The 11,115-nt window shown below is 40.6% G+C and overlaps 1 protein-coding gene across 1 annotated transcript in view; it reads right to left on the reverse strand.

Moving 5' to 3' along the window:
- Positions 1–10,862, reverse strand: part of TMEM65 (transmembrane protein 65) — a 27,995-nt gene extending 17,133 nt beyond the window's left edge. The window contains exon 1 of the mRNA XM_010294350.1: positions 10,796–10,862. Within this exon, the coding sequence (XP_010292652.1) occupies positions 10,796–10,859 (64 nt within the window). The 5' untranslated portion in view covers positions 10,860–10,862. The remainder of the gene's footprint in view (positions 1–10,795) is intronic.
- Positions 10,863–11,115: the final 253 nt, after the last annotated feature.

Below are 11,115 nucleotides of genomic sequence, written 5' to 3' on the forward strand. Positions count from 1 at the left end.
TGGGGCAATAAAGACAAAGGTACGAGATCCCCTGAAGTCCTTAAGAAACTATTTGTATCTGTCAGCAAAAAAGAACACCCTAACAAAGCACTGACAATTTAAGTTCCAGCCATAAATTACACTCAGATAATTTGTATCTCTCTATATAAATGCCTAATGAATACAGAACACGGTAGCAACTAAGAGTCGTTCTTAACTCTTGACCTGCTAGAGGCAGAGCAGTGGATTCATCGCTTGGGTGCCCTTCCTTTTCCCTTCCCCACAGAACCTGGCAAAGCCTCCCGCTGCATTTGTGAAACTAGTCAGACTTCAACATCGCACTCTCTGCACAGTCAAAGCCAAGCTGCAATGTCAGCTATCTTTGGAAAATGGCTGAAGGAATGAATGTTGTATGAGCTAGTATAAGAATAGATAAAATACACTTTACATGGAATTTTACCTCAAAATGTTTTCTTTTGGCTTTTATGTTGTAAGAATATGGACTATCTGCTGGATTGTTATGCAGCTGCATAATTTGGTAATGTATTCTGCATGCAAATTTTAAGTTCTACTAAAAGAATTCTCTCTGTTCATGAAAATTACCTGAAATTTCTAAGACTGTTTATTTTATAAATAAAGCCATAAAAACAAAGAGGAGCAGAGGACAACAAAGACTGCTGGGCTCTACTCTTCCTGTAAGTGAACAGTTCTGACTAAATTCACTTTTAACTCTTTCAAGCAACTGTTCCTTTATTCTGCAAAACAAAAAAGCAAAATTCTTCTCCTGGTCAGTGTTTCAGCAGCCTTTGGTAAGCACGAGCCCTCCCTTGGGAGGATTAACTAGCTCAGCTGCAAGTGCATCTCTGCAGCTTCCAACCACAGAGCCGACGCAAGCTTCAGCCCAGGTCGCACGCTGCGAGTCACAGCTGTGCTCACGCTCCTCCTGAAGCCGCTTCGGGACCTCCGAAGTACTACGCATCTGGTCCGTTTATTTAAACCCAACGTTGCTTAATCTTCCCACGAAACTACCCACTGACAGTTTATGAAAGGCTGGGTTCTGACACTTAGCACAGTCTTTGTTTTCCAGCTTTGCACGTTTTCCCTTTTCCGTTGCTAGTTTTTTTATCCTTTTCCTTTGTCACAATTCCACTGTGAGCACGCAGCAGGCTCCTGTGAACACTGAAATTACACGCTCCACCTCCAGTTCTGCTAATCAGCTTGAGACTTATTAAATTACAAACACAAACCCACAGCTGAATCCAAGGCTTTCTGCACATATAAGCCTGTTTTGGTTTGAAATACGGAATCTAATCTAGTGCACACTTTTCCCCTTAGCATTGGCAAGTATGCCATGGCACTAGCGTATTGCCTGCATCAGTGACACACCTGTAACGCCAGTATTTCATAGTATCGTAGAATCATTTTGGTTGGAAAAGACCCTTAAGATCGAGTCCAACTGTAAACCTAACACTGCCAAGCCCAGAACTAAACTATGTCCCTAAGCACCACGACTACACACCTGAAGATGCGAACGACCCAGCTGCAGTTTTCTCGGAGGGGTCCTGCTGTTCCCGCAGCGCTCGTGCCTGCGCCGTTCCCAAGGTACCTGCCTAATGGAGGCCGTAACGAAATTTGCGCTCCTACAATTTTTTTTCACACTGCGCAATCGGGGCTGATCTCAGCGTGCCTCCAGCATCCTTCCCTCCCTCATTCTCATCTGCTTCTCCAAAATCTGGGCGATGTTTACACAGCCTCTTCTCCAGCAGCGAGGAAGGGGATGGATGCAGGCTGAGGATGCCTTTTGCAGTGCTGAAACAAAGCGCTGTGTGATGCAGGGGGGCAGCCACTGATCCCAGAAGGAATAACCTGGGATAGAGAGCCAGAGGAAGGGAGAAGAGAGACAGCTCCTTACCTAGTCACAAGATAAATTTTGAGGTAAAAAATGCCCCCAAATATAATTGCAAGTACTTAATATTACAAACGTAACCCGGGAGATCGAACAGCATTGCTCACTAATGCCGGTCATCAACATGCCATTAGTGACACAGCAGGATCCCAGAACAAACTCCCACCTCAGGCACTAAAACTCTCACGGTGCTTCCCATGACAAGACAGGAAAGGCAGAACCTTAGGCCAAATATAAAACTGCACCTTGAAATGACCTGAAGTCATGTTGCTGCTGCAAGGGGTGATTCAATACTTTTCCTCCCGTTCCCAAATTCCCTCTTGATCCTGTATTTGGGACTTTTCCTTTATTTTAGCACTTGTGCTCAGCCAGGTGTAGACCCAGGCCCAGAGAAGGAAAGCAGTGCTAGCACAGAAAGGGACTGCATACCCAGAGGTTTTCAGGGTGGGGGGGAAGAACAGGACACCCCCTCTGCACAGCCTGGGGGAAGTCAACAGTAAATCCACACCCACACGGACAAATCACACCTACTACACATCAGCTTGTCCACAGCTCATCTGTGCATGCTCTTAATCCACAGTGGGGAAGCCATCCCAATGTTTTTCCTCTATGGCTGGGAAAGAATAATTAAAGCAAGCTTTTTTTTTTTTTTTAAACTGAGGTTTTAACACAAGGTCAGACATAAGTCACAGTAAAACTCAACCATGTTAGTCTCCAACTGCAAAAATTGAAATAACCATGGAAACAAGGCTGATACGATAGGTTCCTAGCATCCAACCTAGAGAAGTAAACCAAGAGTGAAAACATGACAAATCCAAAAGACTTTTTACTCATTTATTGGATCTGGTTTATCAGAAAGAAAAATAACATGTATGTATTTCCCACTGGAACCAGTCATCTTTGACACGGGCCATTTGCGCTGTATCAGAACCACAAACGCACCTTTGTTAAGTTCCTTCTGTTCACGGGAGCAGCACATAGAATCACAAGAAGTGTGTCCAACATTTTCAAGAGGAAAAGGTCACCCACCAGGCTGATGATTTATAACAGCACTGTCACTTTTGCAGCTACCTATTTACTTTGCTTTATTTACTTTAACCCATGAAATAACATAAATAGGTAATAGGAAAATGGAGGAGGGCAGATTTCAAGCTACTCTCCCACCTCTTTCTCTGGCAAAAATCTTCATTAGGCAAGATTGCTGTGGATCCAGTTGGCAATTCTTACATCTCTTCATCTTGAACAAACCAGTTAATTTTACATTTGTAATATCACATCTTTACTTGTTTTTTGTAAAAAACAGCCTGTTGCCAGGACTTAATGAAGCTAAGAAACAGCTGGATTGAAAGGCTATTTGCAATTTAAAAATAGAAGCTGATAGTATTTAGAAGAGCAGCTGGCTAAAGAAATAGGTTTGTTCCATGCACAATTCTCTCCAGTCTTCCATGAAACACAATAAAGCCAATAAAACACAATTCTTACCCATTCAAATTGCTATGAAAGATGGGATAATATCTTAATGGAGACTGATGATTCACACTCTTAGTGTAAGAGGAGTTAGAGAGAACTGGCCAGCAGAAAGGAATGGATCACGGCATAGAGTCAAAAGCTATCAAGAGCAAAAAATTGAAAGCCATGATTTCAACAGTACAGTAACCAGAAACTGATGATGTCTGAAAGAAAAATGCAGCAGGTCAAAATGCAACAGTTACCTGTTGGTTCACAGTAAGCATTTGGGCCTGAAAAAAGTACCACAGCTTTGTGGCAATACAACTTCAGATACATCAACACACCCTGAAGCAGACAGGCCTCTGCCCGTGGCATGGGCAAGAATCCCGTACTGTGTCCCATGTCTCCTCCTAACCCCACCTAACGGCTTCCCAGAAAGTTTTGAAAGAACTGCTGGTGTCCAGCTGACAGGTCCCAGAATATCTCCAAGAAGTGAGATTTGGGAACCAAAGCTTGGGCCACCGCTGAGACCCATGTCTCTGGCTCCTCTCAATTCAAGTTGGCCTCAATGTAGAAGCCTTTTTCCTCTCAAATTTTTCCATTCTTTTTGAAGTGAAAAAGATTTTTCAAGGCTTCGTCCTTCCGCCAGGTCAGACAAGGAGCCTTTCCCCAGGACCACTGCCCAACGGCAAGGCAAGCTTTAATTCTGGAAATGCCTATGCTCCTATCTGACTCCCAGAAGCTACAAAGTATTTAGCAAGTGTGTTAAGGAAAGGTTTTATCCCTGGGTACAAGCAATAGGAGAAAATAAAAGAAGCCACCCGCTCCTTATGTCTGCTTTAACGCAATAGGAGAGTTGATAGAAAATATGTCCCATTTCCAAACACATAATATTGCAGTCTTAAATATGCTCCTATTGCTCTTTTTATTACCTAGAGAGAAACGTGTAAGTTTAAAAAAATGACCGGCTGGAATTTGCCAAAAGCTAAAGCATCTCAGTTTGTCGAATTTAAATTAAAAAAAAAAAAAAACTTGAAGAATACCCAAAAAGCAATGAACATGATGAGCTCATCACATACAAATGGTAACTGGCAAATGATGCAGCAAAAAAAGTATAGCAAGTATCAGTACTTATTATGTCTGCTAGGGTGGATATTTTATTAATAATTAACATACAAATATATAAGAATCCAAAATAAATGAACACTGGAAAAAACAGCTATGATATTTATATCCTGTAGTTTTGAATGAAATATGCACTCTGCTGGGTTAAAAATGGTATTTTGTGGGCTTTGCCTTAAAATGCTTCCCGTGCCTCAGAGGAAGCAAAGGTTTTGTTTCAGGCATGGGTTAGTCATATCCCAAAAATTCCAAGGGGCTTGTTCCGTGTTAAAAGAAGTCCTCTCACACAGCAACAAAACAGAAAGAAGAATGTGTGCTTTCAGGTTTTTGAAATAACAGCATGCTAATTTAAGGCAAAAGAAAGGAGGAGGGGGGCACAACACAGCTTACACACACAAGCTTTCCTCAATATGAGCCACTTCTTGTAAAAAAAATAAACACCACTAGAGAAATCCAGGACAGCTTCCTTAAGTACTGTTTGCTTGATATACTTATCTCATTTTTCCATTTACTTTTTTTTTTTTTAGAAAAAAAATTTTCTCCCAGAGACACCAGCTGCCTCTGTAGTTCTGTATTTGGATTATTTAAATAATAAATAAGACTGACTGAAGCTAAGAGTTTTCAGTTGAATGAGTAAGCTTTAAATAATTTCTCTTAGAGAAACTAGTAGGCTTCATTTTCTTTTAATTTCGATTACACACTGAAATAGCACCTCTGTTTGCAGAATAAACGTGATCCGTTTCATTCATGCCTATTACAGGGATATCTAAGCGTTCCTAATCTATCGCTCTGAAAGGTTTAAGTTGCATTCTAAGTAAAAGTTGCATCTCAAGTAATCTTCCCTAAAAAGACCTAAATCAAAAGCACCCCTCATACCAGACAAGACAGTTATCAGGAGACAGATTTTCCTTTTAGCTATAAAACGTACTATTTTACACAAGATACAAACAGTTGAAGAACAATGGCTCAAGGTTTAGATATTTTTTTTAATTCATGATTTAAAAGATGTTCATGCATGACAACTATTTTGTACACATCACATGCTTAAACACATGCAAAACATGGAAAACAAATTTTAGTTGGAGCAATCTTCTATTTCACCTTTTCTAAAACATTAATTGCAGGGAAGGGCAAAGGCAGCTAACTAAATAATGATATTTTTAAATGGTAATATTATTTCTGCATTATATTTGGACCATGTAAGGTAATGCACAGCACTTGCCTAGGAAAAGGCATAAGGTAGATGACAGTGAGCTTCCTCAAGTAAATGAAGCTGTTTCACAGTCTCGAATCTCTGGCAAAGTATTATCTAGAACCTATGGTGTAGCTCAGGAGTTTCCACCAGATCCGGACTTGAAACACTTCTTCAGTCACATTAAGAGTAAATCTGTGAAGTACTATGGGGATCACTGAAATTCTTGAGCACGAAGGCTTTATATTAATATAAATAAATAAAAATTGTGTACTTTTATTTCTTGTAGCAATGCATGCCAACTGCATCAAAACACGCAAGCAGAAAGTCTGTCCAACCAGCAGCCTGCTGGCCTCATATGCAATGCCACATCTTAGTAAACACACTTTTTTTTACTGTACCAAAAGTACTGGTCGTCTCTGGTGATACTACCTCCTTCGCTGGCTTCTCAAGCGGTACCAGTGGTTTCGGATATCTGGATGCTACAACAAGTTTTCAAAAGTAAGTCATTATTTAGAATCTTCCAATCAACACTAGAGCATCCGCCAGCAAGGAAAAAGCCTTTATAAACATTAAGATGACTGGATTTCTCTAGGTCTTACACTGATTTGTCTTGAATGTTTGCAGACTCTCCTCGGCAAAAACATATGGCAAAGTTTCTGCATTTAAGCAGAGAACTCAGACTAGAACCCATTCTAAGCTACATAAGCAAGTAAAATTTCAGAATATGGAAGAAAAAAAAAAATTAAACTACAACAGAAAAACCAACATGCATTTCAGAAAACAGTACCTTGTTGAATGTGGTTTAAAGGTAGACAGTTACAGTGATATTTGACATTTTCAGAGAATAGTTTCAGGATGGTTTTACCACAAACAAGAAAGTTGGTGTTTGGTTACTTATGACATTGAACCTCAGCCCCTTCTAATACTTAAGTCATATACACATGGCCCTGTCCCAAAGTACTATCTATATTAGCATGAATAGAATAGGCTTCATAAATGGAGTTTAAAACAGAAAATGAGAATTACCAAATTTATTTGAAGTTAAAATTTGATGAAAATTGTTCTATATACTTAGCATTTCCATAAGATGCTATGCACATATTGACATGACATAATGCAAAATTAAACTCCCCTAAGCTACCTAAATTTGCAGTTTTATTGTTACTTTAAAAAGGAAGTCCAAATAAATTATATGCATCCAGTTGAAATGAAGCTTAAACATGAAGGCACATTGCAATAAAGACACACAATGTCTGATTGACTAATGCAACACAGTAAGTGCTAGAACAAGCAATGAAAATAGAGATTTTCTACTGCCCAAGAGTACATTTTGGAGGTAAGGTTTTGTTCATCCATTTTTTGCTTTGGACTTCTGGGATTCAGTTGGTGGGTTTTTTTGTTTGTTTGGGGTTTTTTTAACTACACTTTCACTTTTGAAAGGTTTCTTGGGGAATGGGGCATACCTCTCAATAGGACTTCAGAAGTATTAAATCTCTTAACTAAGGCACTCCCGCACAGTGTCCAGACCTTGCCACACGCTTAGTCTTTTTTGATGATGGGCATCCATATTCTTGAGACAGGGTGTAAGAAAAGAGACTCTTGTGAAAATCAAATCTAGGGATAAAAAGGGGGTGGAACTCCTACCTCTACCTGTTACTCGACAGATTAGCTGCAGGGTTCACTTGACCAACCCGGCTTATCCCTGGTCACAACATCGAGGCAACCACCTGGGAGCTGTCAGCAGAGCGAGACTCCAGCTTCCCCCGGCCCGGCTCCGTCCCAGTCCCGGCTCCCTAAAGAGGGCGGAAGGCAGAGCGCTGCTCTTCAGCAGCAAGGCCTGGGACAGCCACAGCAGGTTTATGCATCAAATGTTCCAGATACGGAAGCACATGATAGCTAAGGGGCTGAATATAGCTTATGATTTCTCCTTCTCTTCACTAAGCCTTAAGAAAAATAGCTAGAAAAATACGTAACTTCTGTTCCTTGCTCCTCCCCCCCTGCCCTGGCCAAATCGTATCAATGTCAAGTAAATGCTCAGGTTTTAATATTAGCATTAACTAATGCTTAGGGTTCGAAGCCTTTTATAATAGTTTACTTTATCAGAGGTAATCAAATACTTTGCATTACACAGATGACGACCGTTTGAAAACCAAACAGATCCATCTGTAGATTTTAAATTAAATGATCAGTAGAGTCTGCATAGCATTCCTCCTTCTGCACTCTGCTGCCTTCATGAGAGAGCTTGAGGATTTTGGAAACAAAAGAAGTTTCAGAAGCAAAGAGAGAAGTAGTACATGTTTCCATCTGAAACATAACATTCCGTTCATCACTGAGTATTTTTGACTCAGCAGTGAGATTAACAGTAGTCCTGCTGCATGCTGTGATGGCCCAAGAACACAAAGGGACCGCAGGCAGGCAGGCTGGTAAGACTTTGTCATCGTACCAGCTCGACAGGGCACTTCAAACTTGCAAATTAGATGCTTGCCAGCAGTCTGCCGGAAGACCTTTTCCTACAATAGCGATCAAACACTAAAGTTAAAAAACAATTTCTTGACCTAGGTCACAGCAAGGGAGAGGCAGATGATCTTTCTCCGCACACAGCTCAGAGTTCACCTGCATACCTTGGCCCTGCAGAGGAGAGGGAGAGAGATCAGGTGCCGTCGTACCTGCCAAAGCACACCCATTCCTCTCCAGGCTCAGCACGCTGGGCAGTCCTCCCAAGAAACTTCACACTTGCACCGCAACATCACTCTCTAAACAAGACCAGTAATTCCAGAAGGATCAAATTATGCTTTGTTGTGTTAACACAGAATAAGTTCTAATAAAAAAAGTACTAACATCTGAGTGGTTCTAAACCACCACGGCAGATGGACTGGCTTGTTCGTATTAGCAGAAGCGACTAACCGATGCAACAAAAAGAATATTTTTCATAGGAGATCACATCTGGAGTGTCTAAAAAACCTCAGTGAAATATGTTTGTCTTTGATGACATTTGCAGTCTTCTGAATTAACTGTTCTTTTTAAAATTGTGAAAGTAGAGGCACCTAGGCTCAAACATTCCTTAAGCTATTCCAATAAACTGGAGAGTTCATAAATTTAACACCAGATCATAAACCAGAGATGCTTCTTCTGACACCAAAGTAAGATTTCACCCAACAATGGCTAAAAGCTTGCAAATCCCGCAAAAAGATCTTGCCCCAGCTGTCATCCCTATGGAACACATGGAGGTGGTGCCCTTTACCCGCAGTGCCTTTTTTTTTTTTTTTGAAACAAAGACAAGATGCAGTAACTTGAACATATGAACATTTTTCCTATCAGAATGCACCAGTTTGGTCAGATTATTTATTAAATCATGTATGACATGACATACCAGTGCCTTCAAAGAGAATCTAGCTAGAGACTGCATTCTCCAAGACCTACAAATTAACCAACAAAGCTACCCGTAAAGACTGCATTGCTACTGGGTTTTTGCATGTTTTCCAGTGAACATACAACTTCAACAGGCAGAAAAACAAGCAATTATGCTGCAGAAGGCCTTTTATTTAGTGATCACATCACAAAAGCTTTCCATTTAAAATATAAAATGCAACCTGGTGCTTTCAAGGAATTGTTAAAAACAATTATTAAAAATATATTAAAACCACATATTTTATATATGATATATACAACATATATCTTTGTACATATGTATTTTATGTATATGTACACAAAGATGGGAAAACAGGAATTGTTCTCCCATCTTTGCAACAAAATGTGTGAAAATAATGGATTCTCTCACTACCACAACCTGAGGTTTCTGAGAGGCCCTAGATAGCCATCCTGTTAGTATTATTAATGGAAAATGGTTACATCTGGGCTCAGGGATATTTTAACCAAGCGCAGGTAAGAACAACAGTAGCCTTAGAAGGAATAAAGACACAGACAACATGCTAAGTCCACTATTTCTTATCTAAGCAAGTCAAACCCTTTAGTCTTCTCCCTCGTTACTGGGCTTGCTGCACTGCTTAGATGTGCTTCCATGAACCATTTCATATCATTTGCTGGAAACTAGAGGTAGAAAACCTGAATATAAGCCCCTTAAGAAAGAATTTACATCTCCTTTTTAATATCACCCTTTTATAATGGAACATTACTATAGAAAGTCAGAGGCATTAATCATTCTCCCCATTGCCAGTAAGATTTTTACACTTTCATCTCCCCCATGCAAGAAGTGAGCAATATTTCACTATCTGTTGCCAACAAAATTAAGCCTTGATTATGGGGCATCTCTTCCACAAACAGGAAAGCAGAATGATTACACTTTAAATGAATTGGCCTACTTGCTACTTCAGTGTTTCTGTAACTACGAGAAAGAAAAAGAAGGCATTTGTATTCAAGTCCACATGCATCATCTCCACCTGGTATGGCTGACATGCTTTACAAGAAACACAAGCTGAAATGTAAAACCTCCGTTTCAAACCTCTTCCTGGGAAAATGTCAGACCTTATTCACCTTTCTAAGATTGGAAAAGGAAAAAAAAAGGGGGGGAAGAAACAAAAAGGAAAAAGAAGGAAAACTAACCCCAGGTGGGAAGGTCTTGCAGCTTTCTTCAAGAAGAGCAACTTAGTGACGTTTTGACTAAATTTTAAGATCATTGCAAGATACAGATTGTAGTCTAAAACAGGACAATTCTCAAAATATCTTCTGAGAACAATTAAATCAAGATTCAGTTTCATAGCCCTCCCCCCAGCTTCTCCTATGCAAAACCCATCTATTATTTCAACTCAGGCTCCCAGGTAAGCAAGCACAGCTTCACAGCCATCCTTTATCACTAGTTCACAGAGCTCTGTCTTCTGACTGAAGCACTTATAACAAACAGAAGAATCTCAGTGTTTGTTAATAAGGTCAAGTTCCAACAGCCTTCTGGAGGCTAAAATGTTTAAACCATCTGCTAGTGCTCAGCATCTGGAAGATCTAAGTATCCAGACATAAAAGTCCAGGTAAGACAGTTGACAAGCTGATGGCAGGAACACATTCCAAGCTACCCCGTCACAAACCTCTCCCCACCTATGGATTTGTGACCGCAGTATAGACAGACACGTTAAGTTTCAAAAATGCTTCAGAGACTCACCTAACTTACAGGTCAACAGCTACAACCCACCTACCTGAGGACCGTCCTTCAGCGTAGCAGCCGCAGCAAAGGATGGGTTTCCCTGTAGCCTCTGCCATTAGCGGAGGCCACAGATAGTGTGTCCTGTCATATTTCGCGCTAGGGCAATTAGTTGATGGAACTGCATCCTTCTGGTGGTAGGCCTGGGAATGGGCTGAGGCCCCATTTGGTTCTTGATGTGCCCAGGTCTCCCCATATTGCTGACAGCTTCCCCTAGCTGATATGGGGTCTGTTAGGGCACAGAAGAGGTAGTGAAGGAAGAAGGTCAAAACTTAACCCAATAAGGACTGTGTTAAGAAGGGTTCAGACTAAGAC

Source organism: Phaethon lepturus, unplaced genomic scaffold (genome assembly GCF_000687285.1).
Source record: "Phaethon lepturus isolate BGI_N335 unplaced genomic scaffold, ASM68728v1 scaffold18060, whole genome shotgun sequence".
NCBI classification, from domain to species: domain Eukaryota; kingdom Metazoa; phylum Chordata; class Aves; order Phaethontiformes; family Phaethontidae; genus Phaethon; species Phaethon lepturus.